General features: G+C 59.2%; 1 protein-coding gene across 3 annotated transcripts in view; it reads right to left on the minus strand.

The window, feature by feature from the left end:
* Nucleotides 1-6,370: 6,370 nt before the first annotated feature.
* P2RY8 (P2Y receptor family member 8) overlaps nucleotides 6,371-17,985 on the minus strand; it is a 39,828-nt gene continuing 28,213 nt past the window's right edge. Inside the window, exons 1-2 of one of the 3 annotated variants that reach the window (XM_042973851.1) lie at nucleotides 11,944-12,279; nucleotides 6,371-8,569 (exon numbers count right to left, since the gene is read on the minus strand). In XM_042973851.1, coding sequence (XP_042829785.1) covers nucleotides 7,476-8,549 — 1,074 coding nt within the window. In that variant the 5' untranslated portion in view covers nucleotides 8,550-8,569; nucleotides 11,944-12,279 and the 3' untranslated portion in view covers nucleotides 6,371-7,475. The other 2 variants (XM_042973852.1, XM_042973850.1) reach the window with 2 other exon arrangements.

The following is a 17,985-nucleotide window of genomic DNA, read 5'->3' on the forward strand; positions in this document are numbered from 1 at the left end:
TGTAGGCAGCAGTGGGCAGGCCCGGCTGGGCTCCAGCGAGTGCGGGATCGGGCTCCGGGGGCAGGTTCACTTGCAGACTCAGGGTCTCCCACTCACCAGCGCTGGGACCCGGGGCCAGTCCCTCCACGTCTCTGGGCCTCAGTGTCATCCTCTGCAAAATGGGCACGGCACCTACCTTGTTGTAGTCAGATGAGGGACTCATGCAGGGGACAGACGGGGGATGCCCTGGTGTGGGGTTTATCCTATGACCGTTCCTGGCTGTTTGGGCCTTATCTGTGAGCCCCAGAAACTAGGGTGCTCATTACACGGCCTACCGTCATCAGGGGCCCCTCTCCCTGTGTCTTCACTGGTGTTTACGCCCACACTGGCGGTATGGTCAGGGCACTAAACAGTCCCACCTTTAGTGAGGACGCCTGGGTGGCTCAGTCGGTTAAGCATCTGACCCTTGATCTCAGCTCAGGTCATGAGCTCGCGGCTGTGGGTTCGAGCCCTGTGTCGGGCTCGGCTCTGGGCTGACAGCATGGAACCTGCTTCGGATTCTCTCTCTCTCTCTCTCTCTCTCTCTCTCTCTCTCTCTCCCCCTCTCCCTCTCCCTCTCCTCCGCTCACTCTCTGTCTCTCTCAAAAATAAATAAACTTAAAAAAAAACGAAAAAATGAATCTCACTGGCTCTACAGAATCACACGGATTTCCAAAGACAGCTCAGACATGAAAAGAAAAAAAAAAATAATAATAAAATAAAAGCCGAGGTCAAACGTTCAAGCTTTCCAGCGAACAGCCAGTCTGAACCTTTCTTGGGGCTTGAGGTCAAAACCTGCCACGACTCACGTGATGGGCACGGGGTGGTCACCCTGTCCACGGAACGAGGAGGGAAGAGTAGTGATAGTCCCCCGCGCGTGAGCCCCCCAAGAACACCGTGGTGAGAAAGTCAGCACTGCAGCCCCCCCACGTGCCCCGTGACCCCACTGATGTGGCAATAGCAGAAAAACAAGTCCACGGAGCCAGAAAGCGTATCCAGCTGGCCGTAGGGATGGATGGGGAACAAAGGGCATCGGGCATCTGGGGCCGTGCAAACGTCCTGTGGCTGCGCTGCCGTGTTTGGGGACACCTTTAGCGCACGCGTACTAAACACCGGGCTAATTCCGTGGCCTCAGTGATGCCTTGATACATGCTTAAACACAGTGCAGGTGGTACATGTTATGTTGCCTGTTTCATTTTATCGCAATTTAAGAAATGGGAAGGAAAAGAAAAACAAAAAGAGAGCCGGGTCGGAACGTTGGTCTCTTCCATAGCATGCAATTCCAGCGGACATGGTTTCTAGGGTTCAGTGATACACTGGGCAGAAATCAAGGTCTTTGTGTGACATTTGCCAATACACCTCATTTTTTGTACAGATATTTTTAAATGTGCTCAAAGGAAAGAGAATTCTAGAATGGGGCCCCATATTCTGTTCATCCAGCTTCAACCATTGTGAGTGACCAGCTTTTTCCCGTTTTTCTTCGAGGCCCCCAAATTTGTATGATGCCCACGTGCACACGTGTGCATTATATATGTATGTGTGTGCATGGGTGGGTGCCTGCACACGTGTGTACATGTTTGTGCATGCGTGTGTCCATGCGTACATGTGTGTGCATGTATGTGTGCGTACATGGGTGGGTGCCTTACACGTGTGTGCATGTGTGTGCATGTGTCCATGTGAGTGCATTACGTGAGCATACATGGGTGGGTGTCTGCACGTGTGTGTACATGTGCGTGCATGTGTATGCCTGCACATGCGTGTGCGTGTATGTACGTGTGTGTGGGTGCATGTGCATGGGTGGGTGTCTGCATGTGTGTGTGCATGTGTATGTATACATGTATGTGTGTACGTGTGCACATATGGGTACCGTGTGGGTAAGTGTGCGTGCGTGTGTGCACGTGGGTAACTGCATACGTATGTGCATGCACGTGTGCATGTGGGTACGTGTGCATGAGTGCGTGCATGTACGTGTGCGTGTGTGCATGTGGATACCTGTGCGTGCGTGCATGTACATGTGTGGGTACATGTGGGTATGCCTGCGTGCATCTACATGTGCGTGTGTGCATGTGGGTACATGTGCATGCGTGCGAGCATGTACGTGTGCATGTGTGCATATGGGTACCTGTGCGTGCGTGCCTGTGGGTACGCGTGCGTGTATGTGTGCGTGTGTACATGTACGTGTGTGCATGTGGGTACGTGTGGATGCGTGCGTGCATGTATGTGTGCGTGTGTGCATGTGGCTACGTGTGTGTGCGTGTGCGTGTGTGCACGTGGATACCTGTGCGTGCATGTACATGTGTGCATGTGGGTACACGTGTGTGCATCTACGTGTGTGTGTGTGCATGTGGGCACGCGCGTGTGCATGTGTGCATATGGGTACCTGTGCGTGCGTGCATGTGCGTGTGTGTATGTGTGCGTGTGTACATGTACGTGTGCTTGTGTGCATGTGGGTACGTGTGCATGCGTGCGTGCATGTATGTGTGCGTGTGTGCATGTGGCTACGTGTGTGTGCGTGTGCGTGTGTGCATGTGGGTACTTGTGCATGAGTGCGTGCATGTACATGTACCTCCTCTGGTATTTTACGTCCAACAGCAAACATTGTATCATCACACGCACGGATATTTGCACACACACCTCTTACACAAAAATATTTCTTTTAAAATCCCCATCTTTGGCGCCAAAAACCCTGACTTCACGCCATGCGCCCTCCGTGTCGCGCTGCCCGGATTCAGCCTCGGGCTCCCAAATAACCTGACTCCGCCATAGGAGGAAGATCCCGGGGTCCGGCCGGAGGGGAACGTGCGGTTCAGAGAGAGGGCGCATGTCTGGAAAGCAGGGGTCTCAGGGGCCAGAGAGAGAAATGTAGTCACCTTCTGCACGGGGTGGGGGGGGGTGGGATTTGGGTCAGTGTCCAGGGTCTTACGTCTCAGCGCACCGGTGCCCCCACCCCCCCGTGCTGCCAGGACCTCAATGTTGGGGTCACAGCTTTACACACATTTCTCATCCGCGCGTGTGCACAGGTGTGTGATATTTTTATTCGATACTTAACGGGAACAGGGTGCGCGTCTGGGGCGCACACGGACGCAGCACACGTGGTCCGAGGTGCGTTTGTTGCTTGAACCCCAGGAGTCACCGGAGGGCTACAGGGCCCGACATCCTGTGGACGAGGATATTATGTAGATGGGCGTTCTCCGCGTTCAAGGTGTGCAGCTGTCACAGGCCCCCGTGGTTTGAGGTTTTCACAGCTTTTCCGCATGAGACTCACCGAGGCCCACGCCCAGCACGTGGGTGGGGGCGTCTCGCTGGCTCAGGATTTCCGACCCTGGATGCTGCTGCCTCGACGTTGCTTTCTAGCCTTCGAGTTTGGGACAGTCGGGAAGGGCGGGGGTCGTGGCTCCTTCTCTGGAGAATCCGGGTCTCTAACGCCCGCCTTCTTGGAGCCACCTTAGCCCCCTGCCCCCCACCCCCACCCCCAAGTGAATCTTTAGCCAGATAAGTCTCCGGGGGTCGCTCTGAAGGCTCCCTGTGGGGGCTCTGAGCCCCCTGCACACAGCTGGGCAGTGAGGCCCGATTGGCTCAGACACTGTCCCCCGGCAGGGACGTCCCAGCTGCAATACGGTGGACGAGGACTGTGCCCGATGCCGGCCTGGGCTGGAGGGTGTCGACGGGACCCCAAGGCTGCCTCTCGGGTCCCAAGGACGAGGGTCACAGGCTCACCTGGGTCTCCGCCTGCAGGTGCCTGTGCCCCCCAGCACCTCCCCAAGTTGGGAACGTGGTTTGAGTCCAGGACCACGCACAGGGGGCGGGGCCTGGAGGCTTTGGAGGCCGGAATCAGCGCCCACAGTTTATCAGCTAAGCTCCGGGGGCCACAGCCCCTCACAGGGAGCCAGGATTCTGATTCCACGTGGGATCCAGGCCTTCTGGGCCAGGCCTCCGGGATCACAGTGCTCTCACCTTGTCCGCGTGGGAGGCCTATTCCAGAATTAAAATCGGGGGCACAGTGTGCAGAAAGGCATTGGTGGCGGGAAATCTCTGCTGCTGTGGCATTGGGGACTGTCCCGGCGGCTCGGTGCGCAGCATTCGCACTGGGAATCGCCAGGGCCGACCCTGGGGGAGCCCAGAGCCCTGCGTGCCACGGGACTGGGACCCAAAGAGCAGGTTCCCTGCAATTACCCACCCAGAGGACGAGGTTTAGATGGGCCTCCAGTTTCAGAGTGACACCAATGGTGTGTGTCATGGGGCAGTTGTCCCCTGGGGACTTAAAACCACAGGGATGGATCCCTCCTAGCTCTGGACACCCAAGTCTGAGGTCCAGGTGGGGCAGGACCGCTGAGATCCAGGCAGGCCAGGGCCACTGAAATCCAGGCAGGACACGGCTGCTGAGATACAGGAGGGGCAGGGCCACTGAGATCCAGGAGGGTCAGGACCGCTGGGATCCAGGCAGGGCAGGGCCACTGAGATCCAGGAGGGGCAGGGCCACTGAGATCCAGGGAGGGCAGGGCTGCTGAGACCCAGGCAGGGCAGGGACGCTGAGATCCAGGCAGGGTAGGGCCACTGAGATCCAGGAGAGGCAGGACCACGGAGATCCAGGCAGGGCAGGACCACTGAGATCCAGCAGGGGCAGGGCCACTGAGATCCAGCAGGGGCAGGACCACTGAGATCCAGGCAAGGCAGGACCACTGAGATCCAGGAGGGGCAGGGCTGCTGAGATCCAGGCAGGGGAGGACCCCTGAGAACCAGGAGGGGCCGTGTTCCCTCCAGAGGCTCCAGAGGAGGGTCCTTCCTGCCTCTTCCAGCCTCCGTGGCTCCAGACGTCCCTGGGCTTGTGTCTGCGTCCCTCCCGTCTCCGCCTGTGTCTTCACGGGGCTTCTCCTCTGTGTCTCTGTCTCTCTTTTGTCTCTTACAAGGACACGTGCCATTGGATTGATGGCCATCCCGATCTGAGAGGTCACATTGTGCACTTGCGTGGATGTGGGTTTGGGGGGACATTATTCCCTCCAGGACAGCTGTGTCTGCTTTTCTCCCAAAGCAGCGACGGCAGGAGCAGGTGCTCCCAGAGGCCCCCGGATGGCAGCTGCCAGTCTCCATCTGTGCCAAACCTACAGTGGGGACGCTGCCTGCCCCCCAGCCATCCCAGCCTGAGGGTCCCTGAGCCCAACGCCGTGCATCCCAGTGTGATGAACAAAATGTCAGGCAGTGCTGTTCCAGACGGATCCCCGGCTCCAGGAAACCCACTATTTTGGCATCCCGGACTCCCCAGGGACAGGGGTCCTCGTCTTCCCGGAGTGGCACATATTTTGGGGCTGGTACTGCTGTGTCGTGGGCTCAGGAAGGGACGGGCACAGAGGGGGCTTGGATGTGATCCTGCTGCAGGCTTGTGTGCTCGTTGGTCTTGTCCGGGGCCCCAGGCGCCACAGGGCGCCACGGGGCACCAGGGCTCAGGTCACGTGCACGAGGCCGCCTCACAGCCTGGGAGGGCTTGCACGTGCCTCAGGGGCTCTAGGCTGGGACCAGGAGGCAGAGGACCGGCAGGAGGGCACCTGGGGGGAGGCCGCACCCTGGAGCCTGTCAGGGAGCCCCACAGTAGCTGCGGCCCCACATCATCCTTCCCAAGACTCAGCTTCCGCAGCTTCTCACGGAGCTGGAGACCCTCAAGCCTTGTGTGTGGGGAGTGGGGGGCTGAGCCACACTTCCTGGACGGATGTCCTTCCCGTCTGGACATTGTGACTTGTAGGATGTGAGCCTCGAGGAAACAGAGTGACCGAACCATTTGTAAGCTGTCATGGTGGCTCCTGGGGGCAGCAGATCAAATGCAGGGGGGGTCCTGTGGGCTCCCGGGGCACCGAGCCCAAAGGGGCCTGTGCCTGGTGATCTGGGTGAATCCCAGAACGCACGATGACCAAGGGTGGGCTGAACAAAAAGCACCAGGCTGTGCCAGGCTGGGGAATAGCAGGTGCCATGGGCGACCCCAGCACAAGGCACAGAGAACACGGCAGGTGGATGCTGGGGCTCCAGAGGGACTCAGGTGGGCTGGCTGAGCTCATGGTCAGCTTGGGTCCCCGTCCTGAGGAGCGGAGCCCAGTGCGTCCTGCACGCTGCGTCCTGTGTCATTACGCCGTGGGGTGTTCCATGCCGGTGCCCCGTTTTAGGACGTGCGCTCCTGGGAATCCTCTCCATGCGCCACGGCGGCGAAGGCACAGCAGTTCGCACGGGGAAGGCCGGTGGGTGCGCACCGTCCCCCAGCTGTTCTGTCCCGGTGCCCCGTGTTAGGACGTGCGCTCCTGGGGACCCTCTCCACGCGCCACGGTGGCGGAGGCGCAGCGGTTTGCACGGGGGAAAGCGAAAGCCGGTGCGCGCCGTCCCCCAGCCGTTCTGTCCCAGTGGCCCGTTTTAGGACGTGCGCTCCTGGGAACCCTCTCCACGCGCCACGGCGGTGGACGCGCAGCGGTTCGCAGGGGGAAGGCCGGTGCGCGCCGTCCCCCAGCCGTTCTGTCCCGGTGGCCCGTTTTCGGACGTGCGCTCCTGGGGACCCTCTCCACGCGCTACGGCGGTGGACGCGCAGCGGTTCGCAGGGGGAAGGCCGGTGCACGCCGTCCCCCAGCCGTTCTGTCCCAGTGGCCCGATTTAGGACGTGCACTCCTGGGGACCCTCTCCACGCGCCACGGTGGCGGAGGCGCAGCGGTTTGCACGGGGGAAAGCCGGTGCGCGCCGTCCCCCAGCCGTTCTGTCCCAGTGGCCCGTTTTAGGACGTGCGCTCCTGGGAACCCTCTCCACGCGCCACGGCGGTGGACGCGCAGCGGTTCGCAGGGGGAAGGCCGGTGCGCGCCGTCCCCCAGCCGTTCTGTCCCGGTGGCCCGTTTTCGGACGTGCGCTCCTGGGGACCCTCTCCACGCGCTACGGCGGTGGACGCGCAGCGGTTCGCAGGGGGAAGGCCGGTGCACGCCGTCCCCCAGCCGTTCTGTCCCAGTGGCCCGATTTAGGACGTGCACTCCTGGGGACCCTCTCCACGCGCCACGGTGGCGGAGGCGCAGCGGTTTGCACGGGGGAAAGCCGGTGCGCGCCGTCCCCCAGCCGTTCTGTCCCAGTGGCCCGTTTTAGGACGTGCGCTCCTGGGAACCCTCTCCACGCGCCACGGCGGTGGACGCGCAGCGGTTCGCAGGGGGAAGGCCGGTGCGCGCCGTCCCCCAGGCGTTCTGTCCCGGTGGCCCGTTTTAGGACGTGCGCTCCTGGGAACCCTCTCCACGCGCCACGGCGGTGGACGCGCAGCGGTTCGCAGGGGGGAAAGCCGGTGCGCGCCGTCCTCCAGGCGTTCTGTCCCGGTGCCCCGATTTAGGACGTGCGCCCCTGGGGACCCTCTCCATGCGCCACGGCCGTGGACGCGCAGCGGTTCGCACGCGTGAAGGCCCGTGCGAGCCGTCCCACCAGCCGTCCCCGGGGGCGGGGGCGGGGTGCCCGGCTCAGAACACACTCTCCTGCCTCCTGAGCGAGGGCCTCCCTGCCTCCTCCAGCCCCTCGTGGCCGCTGGACATGGAGCGCGCCGACAGCGTCCGGGCGGAGAACACGCTGTCCGAGCGCGCGTGGCGGCAGCCGGCGGGGAGGCGCCCGTAGCCCAAGTAGAGCCGCAGGCGCAGCTGGAACTCGCGGGACGCGAAGTAGTACACGAAGGGGTCCAGGCAGTTGTTGAGGCAGCTGAGGCACAGGGTCAGCTTGTACACGTGGTAGTAGGTCCTGCCCAGGAACAGGCGGTTGACCACGTGCACCAGCAGCACGAAGTTGTTGGGCGCGAAGCAGGTGACGAAGGCCAGCAGCACCACGGCGGCCAGCGCCACGGCGCGGCGCCGCTGCCCCCGGCTGTGCGGGTCGCTGGTGCGCAGCAGCGTCAGGATGGTGGCCGTGTAGCAGGCCACGGTGACCAGGAAGGGGATGAGGAACAGCACGATGAACAGCGTGAAGAGGAACATGGCCCACATGGCCACGCTGGGCAGCATGGTGGACTTGAGCACGTCGAAGCAGGTGACGATGCCCAGCGCCTCGACGGTGTAGGTGAGGTCGGTGCGCGCCAGCGGGGACAGGGCGGCCAGCAGCAGCAGCCACAGCCCGGCGCACGCGGCCACGGCGTAGCGGCGCCGGCGCCAGCGCGCGGACGCCAGCGGGTACACCACGCCCAGGAAGCGCTCCACGCTGATGCACGTCATGGTCAGGATGGACGAGTACATGTTGGCGTAGAAGGCCACGGTGACGGCGTTGCACAGCAGCTCGCCGAACACCCAGTGGTTGCCGTTGCAGTGGTAGTAGATCTGGAAGGGCAGCACGCTGGCCAGCATCAGGTCCGTGACGCTCAGGTTGATCATGAAGATGACGGACGGGGACGTGGGCCCGATGTGGCAGCACAGCACCCAGAGCGAGAACAGGTTTCCGGGGATGCTGACCAGCGCCACCAGCGAGTAGACGACGGGCAGGACCACGGCGATGGTCGGGTCCCGCAGCATGAGGATCGTGGCGTTGTCCGGGCCGGTCACGTTCATGTCCATTCTGGCGGGCGCGGGCGGGGCTGGAAGGCAAGACGCAGGGGGGGGGGGGGAAGCGGGGTGAGGGGCGCGCCACGGGGCCCAGCCCTGCCTGTCCCCGCCTCCCCTTCCTGCCCCGCACCCTTCCTGCCGCCCCCCCCCCCCCCACTCCTGGAGAGGTCCTGTGTGTCCCTGGCTGCCCTGCCCGGCCACACGGGGTCGCTGTGCCGCCAGCATCGATGTGTCCCAGCAGGCGCGTTACCGTCGCCCTGTGCCTGCTCCCCTGCCGTCTTCTGCCCACAGTGCCTTGTCCCTGGGCGCCCCAGCTGTCCTCAGTCTGGTCTGTCACGTATCTATCCATCTATGTATCTGCTGACCTACCTACGGTCTAATCTATCCATACGTCTACGTATCTATCTGTCGTCTGCGTATCTATCTGCCTATCCATCTGTCTGTCCATGTGTGGCCCCTTGTGTGTGTTTGTCCAGAGAGGCCCTGACTTACCCAGGGATGATGGCCTCCTGCCCAGGTGTCTCACGGGGGCTGGGGGACAGTTCCTAGCTGACTCTCATGTGAAGAGACTATGGGACGGGCACGTGTGGTCCTCATAGGCCGCCCCCTCCCCTCCCCAGGGCAGCGTGGTTGGTGAGGCCCCACGTCCAGCCTCCGACCTCTGTCCCCACATGTGTGCAGAGGCCGGGCCAGCAGGCTGGTCCTCGTCAGGAGAGAGGTGCTGTTCCTGTGGGACGAGGACGGGGTCGCCTCTGATGCCACATTTGGCCCCAGGACCCCACGTGCTGTGCGCACCCCCCCCCCCGCCCCCCGGGGCCTCTGCAATCAGGGCAAGACCCCACGTGCTGTGTGTACTCCCCCCCACCCCCCGGGGCCTCTGCAATCAGGGCGCCTGCCCCCTGCCTCAGGACCTCCTTCCTCCACTCACATCAAGGTCACACAGCTCCCGCCTTCCCCCAACGGCTTCCTGTTTGCTCTCACACAGACATTTTCTCTGATAAAGTGGTTACCGAGTCCCCTTTTAGCCCTGCTGCTCTGGGCGTCTGCACGGCCCGTCCCCACATACTAGTTTTCATCACAGCATGTTTGCAACGGGGAGCCGGCACGTTGGGGCCTGCCACAGACAATGCTGCACAGCCCAGGGGTTCAGAGACAGGGCTCAGGTCGGGGCCCTGCTGCCGGGCTCACCGGGACTTGGGCAGGTCCCCCATGCCGCCCGCCCGGTGCTCCCCGAGGTCTGACGGCCAGGCTTGGAGCTCCTCACGGAGGGGAACGGGGGATCTGGGTCACAGACACCCGTGCACGGGCGCTGGGACCCTGGAAACCCAGCCCCCTCCGTCAGCTGCTTTGGCCGTGAGGTTTCACCGCCTGACGGAGAGCGGCGTGACGACGGGGCACCGTGCTGCCCTCCCCGGGACAGCCGCGAGTGTGGAAAGCCGGCTAATGAGGCGGGTCTGAGCAAACCTTCCCCCGCTCACGGAACTCCAGTCGTGAGCGTGTGTTTCTTCCGCTGACTTCCGATCCCGACCTCTTTCGCCCCCACGGAGGGATGGATGCTCAACGTCACACAGAATCTTCCCGTAAAGCATCCTGAAGATGCGTCCTGGAACCCCCACGTTTCCTCGGAGGTGTGGGGCCCTGTGCAAGCTGAGGGCAGAGGCCTCCCCAGAACCCGTCTAGGCTGGTGCCTGGATCTCAGGCATCCAGCCTCCGGAACCGTGAGAAATGGATGTCTGTTGCCGAAGCCGCCCCGTCTCTGGGATTCGGTGCTAGCAGCCCGAGCTAAGCCAGACATTATACTGATGGCCTCAGGCCATTGCGGCAGGCACCGCTCCCACTGTGATTGCAGTGAGGTCCTGTGATCCCGGAGTCACCGTGACCCGCCCTCACTGTGGACACCGCACATCACAGAGTCCCTAGGCCGTTCCCTGGTCCCTGCTGCAAGGCCGGGAAGCGGTGAGGCTGGTGTCACGTTCACATCTTACAGATGGGACTCAGAGGTTCCAGGAGGGGCAAGCGTAGAGCTGGGGTTTGCATGGGCCCAGGGCGGTTAACAGTGGGGCTGTAGTGTCTCCTGAAGTCTTGGCATTCTTGTTGTGAACTGCGAGCCTCATTATACTGATGGCCTCAGGCTGTCATCTGATGTCTTGCTGTTCTGGTGAACCTGAGCCTCACTACCATTATACCGATGGCTGCAGGCTGTCATCTGATGTCTTGCTGTTCTGGTGAACCTGAGCCTCACTACCATTATACCGATGGCTGCAGGCTGTCATCTGATGTCTTGCTGTTCCGGTGAACCTGAGCCTCACTACTGTTATACCGATGGCCGCAGGCCATCGCCTGATGTCTTGCTGTCCTGGTGAACTGTCAGCCTCACTACCATTATCCTGATGCCCTCACACCATTGCCTGGTATCTTGGCCTTCTTACGGACCAGGAGCCTCACTACCATTCCACTGATGGCCTCAGGGCATCACCTGCTGTGTTGGCCTTCTTATGGACGGGGAGCCCCACTACCATTATAGTGATGGCCTCAGGCCGTCACAGCCCTGGGCACAGGTGTCTATTCCCCGCAGCGCAGATCCCAGAGCCCGTATTCTGGTTCTTTGCCCCGTTTGACCAGTTGTGTGCTATATTTCCAACCCCGGTTGGTTCTGGCTGCCTTCACGCAGAAACCGGGGGCCCCGGCTCGAGCGCAGAGCATGTCAGGGCAACGTGAGCAGGTCTTTTCCCGGGAGCCCGGCGAACGGCCCGCGGGAGGAGGGTCTGGGACTCGTGGGGGGGGGGTGCTGCTGAGGTCTGTCCTCCTCGCTTCGGGCGCTTGGGGTCTGACAGCGGGTTCCTGCTTGCTGTTCCGCAGGCGGCTGTGACTGTCGGCTCCCAGTCTGATCCTGGGACGGAAAGCCCAGCGGCGTCCCCGCTGCTCCCAGCGACCTGCGTCTCCCCGAGGGCGGCTGGCCTGGGCGCGGGCCGCTTGGTCACAGGGGCGCCCGCCCGCCATGGCAGGGGCGCCCGCCAGCAGGACGCGCAGGGTTCACGTGCGGGGGAGGCCAGCGCACGGCCTCCGGAGCGCGTCTAGATCTGCAGCTGCCCTGTTGAGCCCGCGTGCCCTGAGATGGCGTTTCTTCCTGCGTAGAAGGCCTGCCATCTGCCACCGGCATCCGCGGAAAGAGGTTCCTCAAAACGAGTTTAAAAATGGCCCCGAGTTTCACTTTGACTGTGACGCTTTCTGCTCTGCTGAGGCACGCTCAGGTGCGGATCCCCCAGCACCCGGGGGCGGGGGAAGGGCCCGTTTCCCGGGCCACCTCGGTCCGGCCTAGGCGCCAGGACGCAAAGGGACATGGGGTCCCGGGGTCCCCGCGGGAGCCGCGGAGGGACACGCGTGGGGAGCGGACAGACAGCCATACCTTGCAGGGCGCGGACGGTGAGGGAGGAGGACGCGGCTGTGAGCTCTAGCGGACGTGCCTGTCCGCGTGTCTACTGCAGGCGTCTGAGCACAGGTCCCGGGCACAGGACCGCAGGCTGGAAGGCGACCCTTCTGAGCCGGACGGGGCCCTGGGCTCGCGAGCAGAGGGCGGCCTTTGGGGGGCCATCGTCTCCGTTTCTGCTCACGGAGCGGGGGACGTGGGGATCTATTGTTGTCGTCCCCCAGGTGGCGGCCGGTTAGGTGCACACATTTGCATGGTGCGCAACGGCACTGAAAGCAGAGGTGTGTGTGGCCGCTGGCTCGTCAGCGCGTCACCAAGAAGCCACCCTGCCCGCCGGACCCCCTCCCCCGCCCCCCCCCCGTGTTTCTTCTGTCATCTCGGGAGGCCACGCGGCCCCCTGCGTGCTCCAGAGCACCAGCTGTGGCCTCGGGGCGTCTGGGTCCCTGCGGGGTGGCCGCCCCCTGAGCGCCACGGGTGATTAATAAAGAAATCAACCCCGGCGGACCCGGCGCCTGTAACGCGCACGCTTGTGGTTTGGACCCGGCAGCCGCGGACGGCGGGATGGAGATTGCAGGAACTGAGCAAAGACCCCCACGGTCGAGCGCACAGGGGACCCTTGCAGAGAGACCGCGGGCCGGGCGCTCGGAGGCGGCGGGAGGGACAGCCTGTCACGGTGTGCGCGGCGGCCTGAGCGCCTGAAGGCCGAGTGCCGTTCTGGGTGGGGGTACGGCCTCCGCGTCGCTTTTGCTTTTGGTCTTAACGGCGTCATGGGTGTGGTTCACGTGCCGAAAACGTCCGAGGCAGAGTGCAACCCCGCAACGTCCTGGTCGCCCCTGAAGGAAACCCCACAGACCCGAGCTGTCGCCCGCGGCCCCCCCAGGCCGTCGCCCCGCGGCCCCCCTCCCCGACCCCGCCAGGCCGTCGCCCCGCGGCCCCCCTCCCCAACCCCCCAGGCCGTCACCCCGCGACCCCCTCCCCGGCCCCACTCCCCGACCCTCCCAGGCCGTCGCCCCGCGGCCCCCCTCCCCGGCCCCCCTCCCCGGCCCCACTCCCCGACCCCCCAGGCCGTCTCCCCGCGGCCCGCCTCTCCGACCCCCCCAGACCGTCGCCCCGCGGCCCGCCTCTCCGACCCCCCCAGGCCGTCGCCCCGTGGTCCCCCTCCCCGACCCCCCAGGCCATCGCCCCGAGGCCCCCCTCCCCGACCCAGGCGACCACGAACCCAATTCCCGTCTCTGTCGCCGGACCCTCTCTGCACGTTTTACCGAAAAGGGATCACTCGCGGGGTGGCCCACGTATGTCTGGCTCCCCTCACTGAGTGTCACAGTTTCAGGCGCCAGGTGCCATCGTTGGGGTGGCAGTGGGCACAGCCCGGTTCCTTCTCATGGCTGAGTCCCACTCCCCTGCAGGCACGACCGCTGATGGATGGACACGTGGGATGCAGGTCTCCGTTGGGCTCCCCGTGTGTGGGCGTTTCCGGAGTGCTGGGAGCTGTCCCAGGTGCTGAGCCCACTGCGGGCACCAGAGGGTCCCCACCCCAGGAAGCCACGAGCCAGCCGCCGCCCCCCGCCCCCCACACTGTGGGCTGGTCTCTCCTCCTCCGTGTCTTGGGTTTTCAGCTGGCCCGGTTTGTGGGGCTCTGTTGTGGCAGCCGTGGGAGGCTCAGCCCCACAAAGTGCCACCACCTTGCAGGCCTGGTGAGGTTGGAAAAACCCAAGTGGGTGTTCAGTCACTCGGCAGTGACCCGATGAAGGCGAGACACTTTGGAGCAGGTCCTAACAAGTGACCACAAACCGGGGACTTAAAACCACAGGGATTCATGTTCTCCTGGCTCTGGAGACCGGAAGTCGGAGATCCAGGGCGGCCAGGGCCGTGCTCCTTCCAGAGGCTCCAGGGGACGGTCCTTCCTGCCTCTTCCAGCCTCTGGGCGCTCCAGGCGTCCCTGGGCTCATGGCCGTGTCCCTCCCGTCTCTGTCTCCGCCTTCACGTGGCTTCTCCCCTGTGTCTGTGTGTCCCTTTCCGTCTCTTACAAGGACACCTGCCATTGGAGTCAGGGCCCCCCTGATGCAGGATGAGCTCATCTCAGACCCCTCATGACATCTGCAAAGACTCTGTTTCCCAACACATCACATTCATAGGTTCTGGGGGCCATGTCTTTTGGGGACCCCCATGCAACCCACTGCAAGATGTCCAGGAGGAGAATTTTCCTAAGAGCTGTTTGCAGTATTTTCTGGGCCCCGCGCCTTCAACCAATGGGCAGAACCGCGTTGAGCATAAGCATCCGTGACGAGTGGCTTCTCCAGGGGCGTCACCAGCAGGAGAGCCTCCCCCGGAGGCCCTCCCTCCACCCAGCTTCTGCTTATCCTCGGTGAATCCCAGGGTGGTGCTTCCGGCTACGGTGGTCTCCCCACCGCTGCCGAGGGACATTCTCGGAGAGATTCCCCGGGATGCCCAGTGTGCATCAGCGGAGGCAGGAAGACCGTGCTTTGGGGTCTGACCATGACACCCACAAGGTCTGGCCATTCACACACGGACGGCAGGAAGCGGTGTGCCTTTATCAGCAGTCTTGTCTGGGAGACCGCCTTTCACCCACAGCCCCAGGACGTGGCGGATATTATGATGTGACCCCGGGGGAGGAAGCTGCATTGGGTTTTCTGGTCAACCATGGGCAACTCAGTAAAGACACAAGAAAGCCTGTGGTTGTCATGGGCTCAAACACGCTGCCACCAGATTCATATGTAGAAGCCCTAATTGCCCACATCTCAGAATGCGACTTTGGTTAGAAATAGGGTCTTTGGCCATTGTCAAACAAAGATGAGGGTATACTGGGCAGGGTGGGACCTGCCTCCAATATGCCTGAGGTCCTTATACAAAGGGGAAATTTGGACACAGACAGGCACATGGAGAGGAGGTCACATGGGATTGGAAGCAGAGAAGATGGACTGAGGAACAGAACAGACTAGACGCTCCAGGGGGAATCGGTCCTGTGGACACCTTGACCTCAGACTTCTGGTCCCCAGAGATGAGACAGAATACATTTGTGCTGTTTCAGCCCCCAGTGTGGGGGTAATTTGTCACAGCACATTTCTGGGAAACGAAGGCACGAAAAAAAAGAGGGAAGGGGTTTCATTAACAGACTCCAGCAAGCTAAAGAAATGATACGAACCACGATCGTCCTTCATTAAAGAAAGGGAAGGGCTTCCAAGAAACGATCAAGCATGAGAAAAGTAGGATTTCCAGGTAACACAGATGACGAGCCGGCCATGGGAGAGGACAGAAACCGTTTTGATTATTGATTCAGGAAAAGGACAGGTCACCTAGATGGATAAAAGGTACTGGTGGGGTGACAGTCCACATAACCCAGGGGTTCTCACCCGGGATACTTTGCCAGACTCATCAGGGGACACCGGGATGCTGCTCAATGCCTGTAGAGGACACAATGCTCCACCCAGACTCATCTGTCTATCATTTATCTATATATGTATCTATCTATCCATGCATCCATCCATCCATCATATCTACCTACCTGTCCATCCATCCATCCATCATATCTATCATCTATCTATATATGTACCTATCCATCCATCCATCCACCCATCCATCCATCCATCCATCCATCCATTCATCATATCCATTTATCCATCCTTCCATCCATGCATCCATCCCTATATCTATCTATCTATCTATCTATCCATCCATCCATCATATCTATCATCTATCTATATATGTACCTATCCATCCATCCTCCATGCATCCATCCATCCATCCCTATATCTATCTATCTATCTATCTATCTATCCATCCATCCTATTTATCTATCTATCTATCTATCTATCCATCCATCATATCTATCTATCTATCTATCTATCTATCTATCTATCCATCCATTCATCATATCTATCCATCCATCCATCCATCCATCCCTATGTCTATCTATCTATCTATCTATCTATCTATCTATCTACTTACCTACCTACCTATCCATCCATCCATCCATCCATCCATCATATCTATCATCTATCTATATATGTACCTATCCATCCATCCATCCATCCATCCATTCATCATATCCATCTATCCATCCTTCCATCCATGCATCCATCCATCCATCCCTATATCTATCTATCTATCTATCTATCTATCTATCTATCCATCCATCCATCATATCTATCATCTATCTATATATGTACCTATCCATCCATCCATCCATCCATCCATCCATCCATTCATCATATCCATCTATCCATCCATCCATCCATGCATCCATCCATCCATCCATCCCTATATCTATCTATCTATCTATCTATCTATCTATCTACCTATCCATCCATCCATCATATCTATCATCTATCTATATATGTACCTATCCATCCATCCTCCATGCATGCATCCATCCATCCCTATATCTATCTATCTATCTATCTATCTATCTATCTATCTATCTACTTACCTACCTACCTGTCCATCCATCCATCATATCTATCATCTATCTATATATGTACCTATCCATCCATCCATCCATGCATCCATCCATCCATCCATCCATTCATCATATCCATCTATCCATCCTTCCATCCATGCATCCATCCATCCATCCATCCATCCCTATATCTATCTATCTATCTATCTATCTATCTATCTATCCATCCATCCATCATATCTATCATCTATCTATATATGTACCTATCCATCCATCCATGCATCCATCCATCCATCCATCCATTCATCATATCCATCTATCCATCCTTCCATCCATGCATCCATCCCTATATCTATCTATCTATCTATCTATCTATCTATCCATCCATCCATCCATCCATCATATCTATCATCTATCTATATATGTACCTATCCATCCATCCATCCATCCATCCATCCATCCATTCATCATATCCATCTATCCATCCATCCATCCATGCATCCATCCATCCATCCATCCCTATATCTATCTATCTATCTATCTATCTATCCATCCATCCATCATATCTATCATCTATCTATATATGTACCTATCCATCCATCCTCCATGCATGCATCCATCCATCCCTATATCTATCTATCTATCTATCTATCTATCTATCTACTTACCTACCTACCTGTCCATCCATCCATCATATCTATCATCTATCTATATATGTACCTATCCATCTGTCCATCCATCCATCCATCCATCCATCCATCCATCCATGATATCTATCCACCCACCCATCCATCCATACCTATGTCTATCTGTCTATCTATCTATCTATCTATCTATCTATCATCTATCTATCCATCCATCCATCATATCTATCTATCCAACTGTCATATCTACGATCTATCTATCCATCCATCCTTCCATCCACCCATCCATCCATCCATCATCTCTATCCATCTACCTATTCATCCACCCACCCACCCACCTTCTAATTTTGTTGGCAGTGTTTCAAGTCACGTTAACGTTTCATATCTTTATGTCACAAAATGTTCCTGTGATATCTTCTGTATTTTATACCTAAGCAAGGTATCTTTTGCACCCTGTGACTATAAAATCTCCTCCCTCTTTTCTGACTGCTGTAAGAAATTTTATTGTTATTTTCCAGTTGTCATCCTGGGGCTGTTGGCAAGCTGTATTATAATCGTTCCTCACATGCTGTCACACACAGGGATTGTCATCGTGTGTGCTCTTAACCCAGGCTTGGTGTGTGCTGAGAGAACGTATGAGATGGGGGTCTAAGGAAACACGACATAAAATCACAAACTCTCAGAAAATGACAGTACCTGAGAGATCCCCAGGCTCACTCATCCAGCCATCTGTACTTGACTGTCCCCCAGCTGGGGTTGCAAGCCCTCGCGTTAACGTGCAAAGGCCTGTGTGGGGTAGAGGAGAGATAACTTGCAATCCCAATGTCCGCTTACAAGATGTGGTTATTGACCAACTGATCCTAGGCTCTGTCTGGAGAAGCGAGGGACCTGTAATGACCAAGAGTTGGGAGATTCGTGCTTCCCGACTTCGTGACTTAACTACAAAGCAACAGAAATGAA

This window comes from Panthera tigris, chromosome X (assembly GCF_018350195.1).
Source record: "Panthera tigris isolate Pti1 chromosome X, P.tigris_Pti1_mat1.1, whole genome shotgun sequence".
In the NCBI taxonomy this organism is placed as follows: Eukaryota; Metazoa; Chordata; class Mammalia; order Carnivora; family Felidae; genus Panthera; species Panthera tigris.